Source organism: Camelus bactrianus, chromosome 6, assembly GCF_048773025.1.
Source record: "Camelus bactrianus isolate YW-2024 breed Bactrian camel chromosome 6, ASM4877302v1, whole genome shotgun sequence".
Classification (NCBI taxonomy): domain Eukaryota; kingdom Metazoa; phylum Chordata; class Mammalia; order Artiodactyla; family Camelidae; genus Camelus; species Camelus bactrianus.
The window spans coordinates 94,358,844-94,376,559 of NC_133544.1; the positions used below are offsets into that span (position 1 = coordinate 94,358,844).

Sequence of the window (17,716 nt, forward strand, 5' to 3'; positions counted from 1 at the left end):
TGTCAGAGTTTCCTGTTCCTTTGTGTCGATAGTCTTACATGTTCATGGCAATCACAAAGGATAGAGTTAACTACAGACACTCTGACTAGTCATTTCTTCATTGTACCTTTTTCTGAAAAGACTCAAGTAGTATTTCTGACCCTGTATTCGTAATTTTTAGTATTCCCCTCAATGTGTTTGCTATGGGAATTCTTTACAAATGGAAATATAATAAAAATTCTAAAAGCTTCTCTCCAGAAATGGATGTTTTCTTTACTAAAGTCTCTGGAATGCAAATAGGAAATCCTTGCAATGTTTACTTCCATTTTTTAGTTACCAGCCAGATAAAGAGAAAACAACTTACTGTGATCTCACTGAGATTAGGCTCACACGCCATCCTGAATTTATGAGAGATCACAATGCTAAGTAACAGAATAGTGTATACACTAAAGAAACTAGATAGCGTCTTTTCACATAAATGAGGGGGGCGGGCATAAACTCTTTCACCTGGTGTGACATTGTCATCTTCCTTTTATCTCACAGTGTTGGAAGATTTGATAAACCTTGAAGGTGGATGAAGAAACAAAACACGAGAGTCACCTGGAAACCAGCACCTGGGAACGTCGTCAGCTACCGTGTTGTGTATCACCCCCGTGGGGGCAGGAGACATCTGGTGGCCAAAGTGCCACCCACAGTCACCTCCACTGGGTTAAAGCGGCTTCAGCCCCAGACCACACACATCACAGTTCTCCCAGATTACAAGACAGGAGAGGGGAAGCTTAGGTAAGGATCAGGCACGACAGGTACAAAATGATAATTTTGGGGGGAAAGTGTGTAATGTTTTAAAGGGCGATTTTAATACATCTGCTTCCTTTGTAAATGTCTGAAACTGATTCTGTAATGAATTACATTATAATGGTTAGATAGGATGCCTAAATAGCACATGATTTTTACCTATCTAGTTCCTGCTAAAATGATTCTACCTATTAGTGTCCTCATTCTAATCTAATCTTCTGAATTGGGAATACCCTTTATACTTCCACTTGGGCAGCGCTCTGTCGTGATAGCTTACGCTTTCTGACTTAACCATTTTTATAAATACATATTTTGAACTGTTTTGTTTGTAATGATTCCTGTGTATATCCCTTAGATATTTTGAATTCACCTTACTATTACAGGGGCACTTAAATGCTTATGGAGACGAGACGAGCTTGTTGCAGGCTGTGGCGAATTTACCTCACAAAGGAGGCAGGACCCTCACAGGTGAGTAAAAGTGTCTGGCGCGCTTGGAGCTCTTGCTTGTGGTCAGAGCTTGTGGCTGAATAACTATGTGACGGCCTTCTCTTTTAAAAATCCCACTAGACATGGCTTTGAACTGCATTCGCCAACAGAGCTTCAAGACCCAAGCTGGCATGAGGCCTCGAGCTTGAAAAATTGGTGTTCTCATCACTGATGATGTTGAGGCCCCGTCAGAGCAACTCAAGGATGAAGGCGTGGAGCTGTTTGCTGTTGGTGAGCACTGAAGAGACTGGCTGTGCCCCCGGGCGTACAAGTGTGCTGAGGATAGTTTTGAAGTTAATACCGTTTTCTGAAGCATAGACAAACAAGCAGACACATTTTCCCTATTACATAATGTATCAAAATGCTGTGCCAGGACGTTAATTCATTTCCTTCTTTTCTCCTTGTAATGATCCGAAACTCTGGCTTCCTGGAAGAGAGTAATGGGCCAAGAGGACAAATAGGCTTCAGGAAAATTTCGGTTTGACTTTCCACAGCGCTGTGACTGTTTTTGATATCCGTTATTTTTAATTTACAGAAAAAACACCGAAGAGACACTTTTTGGTGGGGAATTGGTGCTAGAAGCATTTAGGAGAATCTAAACAAAATAGGCTTTGGTTAATATTATTTTTTGTGTCTATTTTATAACTAGAGATATGTAGTCATCTTACTATTGAGGAACATCATATCTAGTTGATATTGAATACATAGGGGTAGCCCCTGAAATAGTAGCTTTATTCCATTGATTTTTTTCTGAGACTTGTTTTTTAATTTGTATGCATCCATTTTTCCAAGGTATTAAAAATGCTGACGAAGCTAAGTTAAAAGATGACTGCAGCAGATTCCGATGATCCCCACGCATGCAAGCTGGCAGATTTTGCGTCCCTCTCCAGGATCCTGGATGACCTCACCCTCAACTTGTGTAACAGCATCAGGAGTCCAGGTAAGGTTAGCCCAGGGTTTGTCACCCTCACCATGTTTGATATTTTGGTCCAGGTAATTCTTTTTTGGATGGAGGGAGTGGATTCTTTTGTGCACTGCGAGATGTTTAGCAGCATCCCTGGAGTCTGCCCACTGGATACCAGTAGCATCCCCTGAGTTGTGAAATCTGCTTGCCTACTTACCCTTGACCCGCCTTGAAGACCTTTATGGACTGTTCTTGTACTGTCTCTCATCACCAGGATGAGCAGGCTGGTGATTAGCTGTCATGCCCCTGCAGGTTTAATGTAACTGACTGTGATAGTGCACTTGTTTTAGCTTCTTTAAATCTTTGTTCTTACTGAACATGCTCAGATATTCTTTTTTTAAATAATAGATTATTGTTCATTCCTTTGTTTTGAACATTTGTTGCACAATGTTGGGATGGTAAGATTCTGGTCAAAGTTTGTGAAGATCATGCTGAAATTTCTAGGGAGCAATTTTTTTTTTTTTTTTTTTTTGCCACAGATTGGTTCCCTAGGATAATTGATAGACAATATGTTGGAGAAATATTCTCATATAATATTTTTAAAAAACAACTTAACTCAGATAATCTGGGGCTGACACTTAAATCGTTGATTGATTTTTTTTTTTTTATTTTAGTGTCACCCAGTAAAATTGAGATTAACTCTAGTTTCCATCTGAATTTTACTTTGAATGTTAATTGTGAGATGGATGCAAATGTGGATTGGGGAAATGTTAAATGTGAATGGAAATGTTGATTGGAGAAATTGTTCTCTACAACTAAGGAGTCAGGCTTTACCTTAGGTGTGTGAAGCAGCTACCAGAGCTCAAATTCATGCTGTGAGAATTTAATTCCAATTTAATTTAACTGCACCAATTTCATTTCAGTTATTTCAAGTGTTTTGTTTGTGTATAGTTTAAGAATCTCATTTAAGAATTTTTTTTCAGGCTTTTGTGTATTTTTTTATTTGAATAATTAATAGATATTTTGGGGGAAGTGTGGATCAGATTTAAACATTGTACTTATTGGTTGTAAAAAAAATTTTCCAACTCTTGGTTTTTGTTAAATAATTAGAACAGTGATTGGAGATTACAGGTGCCTATTTTCTGTTATATTGGGTTTCTAGCCCTTTAAGCAGAGTATAAACATGTGTTCAGTTTATGTTTTTTCTTTCCATATCTTCATAAAAAGTCCCATTGATTTTAAAAGAATAGCTTCCCAGCACACCTGTAAGTCCAGTGTGGTGATTCCCTGCCCCCTCCACCGCCACTTTGTGCTTTAGTGCAACCTTTATTATATAACCACAAAAACTGGGAAGAGAACTGTGCACTGCAGATACTAGACCTGCACTCTAAGTGAAGTCTTTGATAATAAGAGCTCCCTAACCCTCTTAATTGGTTTATTTATTTATGGAAGGTGGTGCTTCCTCTAAAATATATATATGCATCTTTTCTTATATTGCATACACTTGCTGTTGTTTTGAAATAATAGTTGTATGGTGTTTACATTTATGGCTTGATCATTTCTTTTGAAAATCCTGTTGTTTAACGATGGATTCGCTTACTCAGGTTGTTGGCAAGAGCGTGGAATTGCATCAGATCTTGCTATATTAAATAGATGGGAATATTAGATGCCAGAATTTTTCTTGAGTGATTCATGGCTCTTGTGTTCATTCTCTGTATCATCAGCTTCCTAGGGAGAGTTCTTTTTGAAACAATATCAACTCCTGGTAATTTTTATGCAGTTAATTTGTATCTGGTCGTTTAAAGGCCAGAGTGGCCCATTTGACTCTGACTTAGTCGTCTGCTTTGACTTCAGTGGTTTTAATCCTTGTCCCCACTACCCTTTCCTCTCATTTGGAGTTCGGGGCACAGTTCCAGCATTTAGCAGAAGACTGCAGAACAGATAAAGCATGCTAGCTTCATTAGGTGGTTTTCACCAAAGTGGATGTGAACAGGTCTGAGTTTGTGATAGAATGAATGATTACAAGTGTGTCTAGTGCTTTACAGTTTTTGAGACTATGTAGTTTCACATACATTCTTTCTATATTTTATTTTCATTTGATGTTGAAAACTGATCTCAAAAATCCATTTCGAAGTAGAATAGAATGCTTGAGCCAGTGAGGGGACCAGTCTTAATGGGTCAGAATTTGCCTCTGTGTAGGAAGTCAGCAGGAGAAGACGCCTTCTCTTTTCTGGCTCTGTAGGCATCTGGATCTGTTAATACACAGATGACAAATTTTGACCAGCTTTGAAATGACATTCTTTAGCAGAGGAAACATATCGTTAGCTCTGCAAATTAGCCTTGTAGTGTTCAGGGAATTCAGTAGGTGCCTGGCCCCAGATGGTAAACTGCTATTGTAATTTTTATTTCATATAATAGAGTTTAGGCATTTTTTTTAAGATGAAAAAATGGTTTGGGCAACTTCATTAATTGATACGACTGTTACATCACTTTTTAAAGAATAATTCATGTTTTTAAAAGGTGATATATATTTACAGTTAAGTCATAGTATCAGAAGATTTAAAATAGAACAGCAGTCTGCTTCTCCGCCACCGCCAGTCCTCCTGTCCACAGACAACCGCTTTCAGCTCGATTTAGTTTTCTCTCTCATATTTACCTACATGCATCTAAGTAATATACTGTTATTTCTTAATTTATCCATTTTAGGTATCATCTCTTGACATCTTGCTATGGTAAATGAGGACATTAGTGTTTGCGTTACCCTCCCCTCTGCCCTACTCTCCATTTCTCTGTATAATTAGATTACAATTTTTGATTAAAATGGTGATTGCTCTTTTTCTTGTCTGGCATCTTATTTTTCCTTGAGTTAATAACTGCCTTTTAAAAAAATTGCTTACTTTGCCTTTTATACATTTTCTCCCAAATACAACCTATAAATCTGTGAAATGTCTATGAGTATTATTTTCCAAGTACTTTAAACACATAATCTGTTAGTTTTTTTTTTTTTTTTTTTTTTTCCGAACACCTCCTTCCCGGAGCTCTCTCACTCCCATCTGAGCTGAGTCTTCTCTGGGCCGGTTGGGCAGTTTTTATCCTGTGATTCCCTTGCTGTCCTCTTGTATTGGATCTCCCATTTCCTGGATCCCAGGTGTGTACTTTCCTTGGTTTATTAGACCATTTTGCTAGAGTACATCATTTAGCTCCCTTCTCAGGGGAGGCAGATTTTTGACCCCATGCAAGTCTGACACTTTGATTTTACCTTTAATACTTGATTGCTGGACTGACTGTAGACTATTAGTTTGAAAAGATTTTCTTTTAGAATTTTGAGAGCAGTGTTCCTTTGTTTTTAGGCTTCCAGTGCTTCTGTTGAGAAGCCTGATGCCCTCCTGATTACCGTTCCTTCATGTGGGTCCTTTTACTTTTTTTCCTGGAAACTTTCAGGCTCTTCCCTCCAGCCTCGGTGCTCTGGAACTTCAGAATGACGTGTCTTCACGTGGTTAGTTTTCCTCTTGTTGCCATGGGTGCTCAGGGGACTTTTCAGCCTGCACATTGGAGAGTACACTCGTCCTCCCATGCTTATATCTCCTCATTGCTGCCATTCTCTTTGTGCAACTCCTGTTAATTGAATGTTGAGCGCCCTGGGTGGAACCTGTAATTTTCTTATCTTTTTATTTCTTTGCCTTTTCGTTCGAGTTCCTGAGCTACTTACTTTTTTTTTCCCCTTCCACTCTTTCTATTGAATTTTGACAATAATATTCTTAATTTAAGGGCTTTTTCTCATTTTCTGACCATTGCTTTTTCATCCTTTCTGTTCCTGTTGCTTTGCTATATCTTTTCTTATTACTTCTGGGTTTTAGAGTTTGTTTTGAAGCTTTTCTGTGCTCCCTGCATTGTTTCTGTTTCCTCTGGGTTCCTCTGTTTCTTTTCAAAATGATTCTCTCAGATGAGATGTTTTCTTCGAGGGTCTTGTTTCATCTTTGTCTATCTTTTCATAGAAGAGTGAGGCACTGAAAAGCTCTGTAAGTTTGTCTGTAAGAGTGAGGCTTGTCTGCAGTGGGCTTCACTGTGAGGTTGGGGAGCAGGCTGCCTTCTTCAATGGAGGAAGACATCTTTGTGGAGTTTTTTTGGGTTTTTTTTGCAGCATTTTGTTTTTCAGTTTTCCATCTGGTGGCTGTACACTTGGCCACTGATGTTCTGACATCAGGACGTAGGAAGTTCTGTGAATCAGTCGTTCATCACAGCCCTTGGACCCCCTTGTGTTCAGTCCCATCCGTACCTTTGCTGTCTGCTGTGCTCAGTGTCCCTGAGCCCAGAGCCCCCTCCTGTCTACACTTTCCTCTGCCAGCACTTAGGTTGTAGCTTCCTTCACGCTGCTTAGGTTGTTACTGCTCCTCTGACTTCTTCCTGACTCTCAAAAATGTGTTGAAATCTTTTATCTGCTTTGCTGGCCTCACATGTTCTCTTTATCTTTGGGAGTTAATATCAACTTAATTTCTTTATTGTCCGGTTTAGTGGGAAATTAGGATGGAGAAGAGAGGGAAGCAAGAAGTTGGTCTGCCATACTTAATTTGGTGTCTATTTTTAAATGAAATATTTTTAATCTGGTTTTTAGGGCAAAGTGCTGAGAAATGGATCTGATTAGTTACCCTCCAGAGAGTTAAATCACTCAAACTGAAATTTTGCAGTACCATATTTGAGTAAAAGTTCAAACTCAGATTTACCTTCCCCAATGAACAGAGCAAAGTATTGTTGCTATTACCAGAGTCAGCAGAGAGAGCAGATAAGCCCAAGGGTTTGACTCTGCTTGGGAAGCCAGATCACAAGCCAGATGCTGGGTATGTAAAACAAACATAGTTGTAAAGCCACTTGGACTACTGCAGTCAATATGTTGTACTATTTTTACTGGATTAGTTCATCATCCATCAATAAAGGGAAGTTAATGTCAGGTTTATAGTACTCTTTGGCTCTGCACGATGGTAATTTAACCTTTTCTCTTGTGTTTTATAATGAAAAGAAAAACATGTTCTTAATTGGAAGTAAAGAATAAAATTTCTTTAACCTCAAAAAACCTTTTTATTTTGATACAATTTGGTACTTAAAGAAACATTAAGAACAGTACAGAGAACTCCCATCCAGTTGTCAACATTTTCCCACACTTATGTTACGTGTGCATCTTCTTTTTATCCACCCTCTTCCTGCCCCCCCAGCCCCTGCCCCCCTCCCCACTGCCTAGTAATTTGCAGACCTAATGCACCTTCATCCATAAATAGTTTAGGTACCCCGCCCCCCGCCAAGAACAAAGACTTTCTCTTCAGTAAGTACAGGATATTGGTCAAAACAAGGACATTTAATAACTAGTACAATAGTATTATCTAATGCACATTCCATACTCAGAGTTCTCCAATTGTTCCAGTAATGTCCTTTATAGCTATTTCCCCTTTTTTGTCCCCCCCCCCCACCTCCCACAGATCTAATCCAGGATCATGCTTTTCATTTAGTTGAGATCAATCTTTAGTCTCCTTTAATCTGGAATAGTTCCTTATCCTTTCTTTGTCTTTCACATCTTATTTTTGAAGAATACAGGCCAATTATTTCATAGAATGTACTTCAATTCGAGTTTTCCTGATGTTTCCTTATGATTAGGTTGAAGTTATGCATAGTTTTGGTGGGAGTACTGCAGAAGTAATGTGTCTTCTCAGGGCATCATGTCAAGAGGCATGTGAGGTTGTTTGTCTCATTCCGGTGATGTTAACTTCTATTATTTTATTAAGGTAGTATTTGCAAGGTTATTCCACTGTAAATTTACTCTTTTCCCCTTTATTATTAATAAGTAACTTGTAGGAGATGCTTTATAATTTTATGGATGTCTTGTTCCTCGTCAGACTTGCACCCAGTAATTTAGCATCCATTGATGATTCTTAACTGAATTAGTTATTACTAGGATGATTGCAAGATGTAGATTTTCTATCTCTTATTTCTCCTAAATATATATAGGGAAGAGCTTTCCTTTCTCTCCCATTTATTTATTCATTTATTTTATTAACACGGACTCATAGATTTTTATTTTATTCTGTGATACTCTGTTACTTATTTTGAGGCTCAAATTGTTTTAGATTTGCCTAGTGGGAGCCCCTTTAAGCCATAATTTTGAGATGCCCCCATTGTTCTTGGAGGCCGTTCTTCCTGGCACAGCCAGACGCCCCAGGCGTGGCCTGCCCTAGTCCTGAAATCAGTCATTTCTCCAAGTAGCCCTCCTTCCTTCTAGTGGGGAGTAAGATTTATAAAGTAAGATTTCTCAGCAAATAGGAGCTAAGAAACATAAATAAACAGACATGTCTGTATCTCTTTGTGTGTGTGTGTGTGTGTGTGTGAGACCATGAGTTCATACTGATACCTGAACTCCAGTTCAGCCCTACAGGTCTAGTCTTGCTCTTTCTGTCCCCATCAGTGAGAATCTGGTTCCCATTATCCTCAGCGTTCGTACTTGTTCGCTCAGTTCCATAAGCAGAGAAATCAGGTCCGAGCTGCTAACCCATACCTTATAACTAGAGATCAATATTTGTTTATAGTTCTTTTTGTCTGTATACTGACAGTGTATAAAGTATTACGTTCAAAAGTTATTTGGGTTAGTTTCCTTCCCTCTTTTAATACACTTATTTACTTGACATGCAGTTAGCTTCATTTGTTTGTGTTTGATTTCCATTTTAGATTTTTCTCCCACCTCATCCTTGCTGATTTTACTTTATGTGTATAAAACATGAGTATGGTCCTCAGAGTTAAAACGATAAACTATTATACCAAAAAGTGTCACCACCTGATCCTTCCTCTCATTGCTACCCATCCCTGTAGACAATCAATTACTTTGATCTACCCTTCCTGTGTTTCTTTTTATTAAAAAAAAAAGTACATGAGTATTTTCTTATTTTTTCTCACAAAAGGTAGCAAACTAAGTATATTCTTTTGAAATTTTTTTCTTTCATTTAATAGTATATTCTGTTTATCACTCCATGTTTGTAGTAATTTTCCTTATTATTTTTAACAGCTTCATAGTACTCCATTTGTGATGTCACAGTGAATTCAAACATTCTCCTATGTTTGGGCATTTAGGTTGTTCCCAGGATTTTACAGTTGCAGACAATGCTGCAGCTAATAGCCTCACACAGACATATATTTGTATTATTAGGTATCATCAGGGAAGAAGAAAAGTTTAACTTTTTAATTGAGCAGTAATAAGTTAGTGATTTTATAATAATACTTCAAACTATTTGTCTGCCAGCTCCTATCTTCCCACCTACTGTGATCTTACAAATGTATTTAAGGCTGTGGACGTGGAATAATTTATTGTACTTTGATTTCTGTCTGGGAAACCTTGAAATTCGAGAGCTGGAAGTGGCCTCGGAAGCGTTGTTAGTCTAGATCCCGGTTCATTTTAAGCAACTGGCTATTCCTTTTACATGCTGATCAGTGCTTTTTACCACCGAGTACTCAGACCCAGCTGTTTCTAGTGCTTTTCTCTTTTAATTTAATTCGTGTTGGGTTCCTTCCTGTCCTGCTGTTAACTGGCTGCTCCCTGGGGTTATAGAATGGCAGTTGGATAAGACAGTTACACATAGGGTAGAAACAAGGGTTTGGGCGTCCATTTTCTCTGGTAGGTCTGAGCACATTAGTGAGTAGCATAAACGCAGGGGCGCATCTTGGATTCCTAGATAATGCTGCTGGCTCTCCAGCAAAAGACTCCCAGTCTTTTGTCCCAGCAAATGGGCATTGAGGTGGTGGTGGGGGACCTCCTCCTGCGTTGCCGGATAACCAGGCCAACACAGCTTCCCTTCAGAAGGGCCATGAAAGGATTATTGTATATGTTGAGATAATGATCCCCTCAACCTAGGGTTGCCTGGAGCCTCCAAGCAGGTCACTTCTGGCCCCGAGATGACACCGCAATTTATGCACGTGCTCTATTCAGATGTTACCATTTTTCATGCATGTCCTGACATGGAAAAGGTTAGGAAAGTAGGCTAGAGCAATCTCAAATTAACCTCTAAGAGCCAAGGACAGTGCCTCTTAGAGAAGAATTGACTTATTTAGAGTAGAAGGTTAAACCTAAATCTGTAAAAATAAGCTGATCACCATATCTTAAATCTGGTGTGATTTGAGATCATTTCTGTTTACTTCTTTGCTAAAACAAAAGTTACAAATTGAAAGAAAAATTTTTTTTAATGACTTGGCCTGAAACCCTGCTATATGGATGTTGGAACACCCAAGGTATATTTTGATTTTTTAGATTGGTGCGCCATGATTTAATCTCTGTTCTGAATACCTCTCTGGTGTATTTCAGTATAGTTTTGACACCTAAGTTGCTTCTCTACTTACATGTTTTATCTGAGTAGTATCTCATTAAGTTGTCTAAACCTCCTTGTGCATCTCTCAAAATGTGCTTCTGAAGTATTTATTTTACTTAAAATATATAAAATTTAATGATTCTGACATTAAGGTAATTATTATAGTTGTTACCAATTTTGAAATAAGCTTATTAAAATAGACTATTTTATCTCATTCATTTGATGTTTTAAATATAATTTAATTTAAGGTCAGATAAAAGAGGAGTTTCTGAGGGATTTTTGCTGACTTTGGCGTAGATATTTGGAATGTTTCTCTGAAAAGGAATCGTCAGCTGCAGGTCCTTTTAATGAGTGGAAACTCAGGGGAAAAGTTCTGAGAATTAGTAGTCATGGTATATGTGGACATATGTTAACTGCTTTGTATAGAATCACAGTCACCAGAGTTAACCCCTGGCAGCCGTTTTACCCTCTTTATGTTTAGGGAAGGGAACTGAGCGGCACTGGGTGCTTTCTGTTCGCTAGGCCTCTTGTCGTGTACTCAATACCGCTTGTCTCATGAGTCCCTTACCGTAGCCGTGCGAGGCAGAGGTGGTGTCTGTCCTCTGTTGACAGATGAGGAAGCAGGCTCTGGAACCACCTCCTTAAGGCCGTAGAGTAAGAGACTGGCGCAGCCAGCAGGTGAGCCTCAGACTGTTGGTTCTGGAGCCCGTGCTTGCTTCATTATGCCACATGATCTCTGACGTGTTCCTTTTGAGTCCGCAGAGTAACAGTTACATCCCTAGTAGGGTAACCAAGTCAGTTTGGTACATTTTTGTATTAAAGAAGGAAGGAGTTCTTTTGGCAGGGTTAGGGGCCAAGGGCAGGGATCAAGTCCTCGGTGTACTTCAACCAAAATGGCGTGGAGCATAGTTCTGGTCACCGTGCCCATCTCCTGCTTCCTCCTTCGGGGCTAGCTATGCACCATTTTTCTGAGAACCTTAAAAGTGTAAGTACTTCCTCAGAAATCCTGGGAGTCTGTTTAGGATGTGGGCTCTGAGCCGGCTACAGAGGCCTGGGATCAGACATTGCTGATAGGGTGTGATGGGGGTCAAGCCAGGCTGGCTGAGGACCACGTCAGGGCTCGTAGTAAAGAGAGAACTGGAAACAGAGATGGAGTAGGGTGTTCTCAACTCAGAATTATCTACAGTCAGTTTTTCAAATCTAACCTTCAATAAATGTGAGGCTTCCCGGAGTGCTTCTTAAAGAGCATAAACCAGAGAGGCAAAAGGAATGAAGGACAAGGCTCTGGAGCTTTAAATGAAGAGAAAAGGAATTCCTGCAAGTGCCAATGACACTTTTAAAAGAATCTTTATCAAGAATTTGGGAATAGTGTCTTTGAGATTTTTGAAGGTTGTTTTTACAATGTAGGGCAACATTAGGAGTGTGGTTTTGCTCAAGAAAGAATTGGGTTGTCATATGGTATTAAAATCTGGGTTTAAAATATTGGTGGGATAAAGAAAGAACCGTTTCAAAGGATGGTGGCAGCTTAGTGATGATGCGCTGCCATGCTTTACTCTCGTTACCTCTGTTGCAGAGAGGATAGTCTAGTCTTCAGTTTTGATTCCTGTGGGGTAGAACCTCTTGAAGGCTCTCATCCTCACTTCTACTAAACAGCAGCGTCAGTCATTCCAGCGAGTTGTTCGGCAGAGGTGAACGGTGGAAGCTCTATCGCTGATGCTCCTCCTTCTCCAGGTGTCCTGTTATCTCTTGCTGCGTAACAAACTGTCCTACATCTTAGTGACTTACAGCAACCATTTTATTTTGCTTATGATCTTAGGATGGGTCAGGAGTTCAGGAGGAACTTGGCTGGTGTGGTATCGGCCGGAGAACCTGAGGCTGGAGCATCCACTTCCAGGATGGCTTCTCAAGTCACATGTCTTGTGCCCCTGTGTCCTGGTCTCCATTTCTGCCCCTCTCCCTTTCCCACCTACCCCTCCCCTCCCCAGCCTCTGTGGTATCATATTTTGCAAGGTCTCTCTGTGTCATTTGGTTTCTCATAGGATGTTGGTCTCAGGGTGATTAGGCATCTCACATGGTGGCTGGCTTTCCCAAGAGCAAGCATTGCAAGCAGTAGAAAGAGGAAGCCATCATTTTCTGAAAACCTAGACCTGCAAACTGACACGCAGTCCCTTCAGCCATACTCAGTTGGTCAGGGCACTGACAGAGCCTGCCCAGGTTGCTTGGAAGAGAACGCAGATGAGCCTCTGATGGGAGGCATGTCAAGGACTTTGAGATCATCTTTAATCTGTAGTAGGGCCTTTAAACAGAGAGGGGAGAATGGCTATGAGAAATCCTGAACTGTGACTTTACCAGAAAACAATTTACTCATCTAATGATTCAGGAGAGATTAACATTGGTCACCTTGAATAAGAATGGGACCGAGGCAAGAGAAAACTGCCAGAGGAGGAAGGTGGAGAAGATTGCCTTTCCTACAAGATAAGCTTTATTTCACCACTGCCTTCCTGCCTTGGCCCCGGACGCTGGGCTCTGTGATCTTTGTGAGTCCCAGCCGGCTGCTTCTGACCTCTGTGGGTGTGGGGCTCATGCTCAGTCTCCCAGCCCTGCCTTGGCTCCCTTCCTGGGCCCTGGGCACCTCCTGTTGCTCTGTATGGGAGCTCTCCTGTTCCCTGATCCAGGGAACCCAGCACCCACTCCCAGAACGAGCAGCCTTGGGTTTGGGTGATTGAGCGACAGGCAGTGGTTCTGGCTGCCCTCAGGCTGCTGTGGCACCTCTGGCATTGCTCAGTGTAGCTGGCTTCCCTGGACTACGTTATGGCCGAGTCCCTGCTCTCTCTATGTGACGTTACCACTCTTTCCCCCTGTGATTTCAGAAGATTCAAGTTGAAGACAGCAGAGACTTCAGGACTTTCAGCATAGAATAGGCTTGTGAACATACAATTCAAAGAGCATCCATGGTATAAAGATTATATACCTTTTTCCAAACATTTAAAAATATGTCAGTTGGAGGGTAAGCTGGGTTACTCCTGGAATATGTTTCTACTTACATATGTACTGGAATATTTATAGAATTTTTATGCTAATTCTGCCCTGTCCTCCAGTTTCAAGAGGAATAACCGTTTTACTACTGATGCTTTTATGGAGAGAGAGAAAGAGAAAGAATTTTGAATAACTGCTGCAAACATTTTTTCATTGATCATGTTTTTACAAACCTGTAGAGCTGTAATCTTGGATTTTGGTGGATCTTACCACATATTTAATAATTTAGAATAAGTTTATTTCATTAGGACAACATTTTAATACCAGTATCTTTAAATTTAAGACATTTAAAACAACTTTTTACTATAGAAGAAGTAATGCTTTTTGAAAAAATTCAAACAGTATAGTTGAAAGTAGGTCCGTGTGGCTCTAATCCCCCGTCCCATTCTTTTTTACGTGACTGTTAGCAGTTACTATACACCCTCCTAGACTTTAAACATTTTATATACAGGTATATAATATATACACAGAAGCACATAGTGTGGAATCTTTTTAAAGCAAAATGACAACTTTCTGGACTTACTGCTTTGCTGCAGTCTATACCTTCAGACACCAAGTTTGAGTCCCAGTTCCGTCACTTACTAATTTATTAGCAAGGCATATAACCCCTGTGCCTCAGCTTCCTTACCTATAAAACAGACCAAATAATAGTACGCACTTCCTTGGGTTGTAGAGAGTTAAATGAAGTAATAGTTACAACGGTGTGTAGTGGCGGTTGGCACATAGTATGTAAGAGATAAATACTAACCTTTAAAAAAAAACTCATGTTACGGATGTTTTCTTAAGAGTTGCTGATCTTTTCGAGTGTTGCACTTTAAAACATCCTCTGAGTTGCGGGTGGGGTAGTGTTCTGAGCTTTACTGCTGTGACAGCATGTCTGTACTGGTTTTGTACAGCGATTCCACACGCTTCCCACCCTCGCTGTTGCAGTAAGTTGCTGTTACTGATGGGCAATGAGATGGGGATGTGTTTGCCTTTAGATTATACTGCATTAGCAATTAATCTTTTTGCTAAGCCTTTAAAGAAAATTAGGAGGAGAGTGGAGTTGGAGGAATTATATCTGTAGGGGAATGATGTGATTATTTAATCTACTTTTTGCTTTATCTTCTTTGAATAATTATATAATTAGAGGGGACCTGCTAATTACTTAGTCCTCATTTTATGGTGAAGAAATTGACCCAGAATAGTAGTGAAGTTCTCTGTTGTATCGCTAGTAATGGTGGGCCCAGGACTGGCATCCTGGTCATCAGATCCTCCCTTTCTACATCTTTAAGAAGCTCAGGAGCCTCTCTACCAGTTGAAGCAGCTGTTGAATAATGGATGCATTATAAGTGGCTTGCCTGTCAGTGCTGTGTGCTTGAACTGTTTTTGTGTAGAGACAGTGACTAAGTTGTGTCATAAGCACTAGTGCATGATGTTTTATAAGAAAAAAATTTAGAATTTCAGGAGAATTGTTGATGGGCTTTGACTATCACATGTATTCTGTATTATTTGGTTCTGTGTAGTGAATACTAAGGATATTGAAGACCAGTGGTTATGTGGGGGGAACGTCACACTCAGTGAGGGTGCCACTTCGTCTTGTGAACACCACTCAAAAACGTTCGTGCGTAAATAGGCCGCTTTAAGCACGGAGCTCCCTGGTTTTCTGCCCTTCTCTATCTCTTGATGAAGGAGCAGACTGCTGTTCTCTGGAATGTAGATCACTTGGTTGCCTTCCCTCTGCCTCTGTGCCCTGTCAGTTCTCACCCCCAGGTTTCCGGGAGAGTTAAAGCTTTGGGCGGGGGCGGGGGGCTTTAGGAAAAGGACATGAGTGTGAGCGTGTTTTGGAGGCTGGGCTCCTGCACCTCTCTCCCCGCTTCTCCTTTGTGGGGAATGGCCCTAGCTCAGGAGAGGATCAGACTCTCCACTCCCTCCCAAGGGGCGCTGCCGCCCACTTGCAGGGCTTGTGACGAGGAGGGGAGGAGAGCAGGGCTGGGGAGGCTCCTGAGGCTGAGGCTGCAGCAGGAGGAGGGGAGAGGAGGGAGCTCGACAGTACCGGCCTCCCAGGCTGCGAGGAGGCCCGGGGGCTGAGAAGGGAGACACCCAGCTGGGGTTGGAAGAATCTAAGCATATGGGAGAGATGGCTGGAGGAGAGTAACTTTGAGGACATTGTATAATCTGAGCAAAAGAAGACAAGACTGTTTATGAGATCCAGAACCCTGCCTTGGCCACATGTAACTTGGGAGAAATACACTGCCTGGCTTCCTGGCCTTGACGTCACCTTGAAGTGTAATTAGGCATAATAAAAAGAGCCTTTATATAAGTTTTCAGACTTACCTTTTTGAACTTCTACAAGGTTCCATCCTTATTATCCTCTTTCTCTCATGTACCAGCATTTAAGATTAAGACAATAAAAAGCTTCAGTTTAATATTTTTATGTTTTGCTGAATAGATAGTATATTTATAACTTAAAAACATTTTATTGCCTATGGTTTTATTATATGCACACACATGCACACACAATATAATATATCAGTTATATTATGATTCTTGTAGTGTTTTATAGAAGAGCCTGGAAAATTCTAAGGCAGTTTCCATAGGAAATGTGTTCATTCTACAGATAAATTTGAAACTTGTCTGCTATAAGTTGAGACTACCTTTCATAATAAGATATTTCCTCTGGCTCCAAGTCTGGCAACACAGCCTCCCTGACCACCTCTGGGCTCCGGTCTGAGGACAAGGCTGATTATTACTGCGCCTCATATAGAAGCGGTGGCCCTTTTGCGCAGTGGTCCAAGTTCATGGGGAGGTGAGACCAAAACCTGCCCTGAGCTCACTCAGCTCTTCTCTCCAAAGTCAGGCTTTCATATTTTTCTTATTAGTTTGTTCTGAAGTAATTAGAAAATTAAATAAAAATTTAAAGATTTCATGAAGGAAAAAAAAAAAGGTATTTCCCGCTAAGGTAATTAAAATAAATGATTTTAAGATTATTTGTAGTATTCTTTTATTCATGCTATGCTCTGTTCTATTCTTAGCTTTTTGAGATTTTAAAGTAAAAAAATAAATTTAAAAATTGAGGGTTTAAAGCCAGTATTTTTTGTTCTATTCTTAGCTACAACTCTGGATAAGGTGTGTATATACAGAGTGAATATTCTCCAAAGCAGTGTAATAAATGGCTTCAGAATGCCCCATAATACCCATTGCTATAGCTTCCTGGCCTTCAAATGTTTCTGGTGGGAAAGTATTAAGCTCTCAGAGAGTACTGTCATTTAAATAGCCAAAATCAGCTGTCCTAACACACATCGTCTTAATTTTCTTACTGTAAATATTTATGATAGAAGAAAATGGGTTTCTTAACTCAGAAAGTGAGGTCTTTTTTGAGATTTGGTAAAAGGCGCACTTATTTCCAATGTTTTAGAAAGTCAGTACTATTTTATTTCCTTTTATTCTTTTTCCTCATCCGTGTCTTAAGTGCCTATTTATTTATTTGAAATGCAATTCACATAGTATAAAATTAACCATTTTAAGGTGAACGGTTTGATTCAATGCATTTAATACATCTACACCTACCACCTCTATCTTGTTCCCAGATATTTTCATCACCCCAAAATAAATCCCATACCTAGTAAGCAGTTACTCCCCATTCCTTCCTCCCCTCAGCCTTAGGGTACCTTTTTTAAAATTTGAAATTGAGAAATTAAAAAATTAATACAACTTTGTGTTATAATTGATATAAGACTAGGTTTAGTCTGTTCTAATGGTTGTAAAATCAGATCACAAAACTGTGTATGCTTCATGTATATTTACAACCATAAGGGGGAGAAAGGAATACTTGGTAGGAAACACCAAAGTAACAGTGATTTTGCTCTAGATTTTCTTTTCTTCATTTAAAGGAGGGGGAAAAAATCTTCCTATAATTACACAACAAAACAAAAATAAAAACAGATATTTAAAAGCTTGGGCCTAAACTTACTATTATTATAACATAATTATTTCAGGATAATATTAAACTTCTTTTGGATTGAGTACAATTTTTTTTTTTAGTATTTTTTGAAAGAAAAATATTTGCTGGAGGAACAGAACTACATAATATTTGTAGTTTTTCAACCCTCCAGATTATCTCAGATCATGAATTGTTGTTTCAAGTAAGCTGCGTTCTAATTTATTTTTCATTTAAAAATGAATTTCATGGGACTTTGTT

General features: G+C 39.7%; 1 protein-coding gene across 6 annotated transcripts in view; it reads left to right on the forward strand.

The window, feature by feature from the left end:
* The window catches only part of LOC105068527 (ubiquitin carboxyl-terminal hydrolase 3), a 207,438-nt gene that overhangs the window by 13,214 nt on the left and 176,508 nt on the right, over nt 1–17,716 (forward strand). For all 6 annotated transcript variants that reach the window (XM_074366390.1, XM_074366388.1, XM_074366389.1 and 3 more), the window contains exons 2-5: nt 523–762; nt 1,158–1,242; nt 1,342–1,491; nt 2,053–2,200. In XM_074366390.1, coding sequence (XP_074222491.1) covers nt 2,086–2,200 — 115 coding nt within the window. In that variant the 5' untranslated portion in view covers nt 523–762; nt 1,158–1,242; nt 1,342–1,491; nt 2,053–2,085. The remainder of the gene's footprint in view (nt 1–522; nt 763–1,157; nt 1,243–1,341; nt 1,492–2,052; nt 2,201–17,716) is intronic.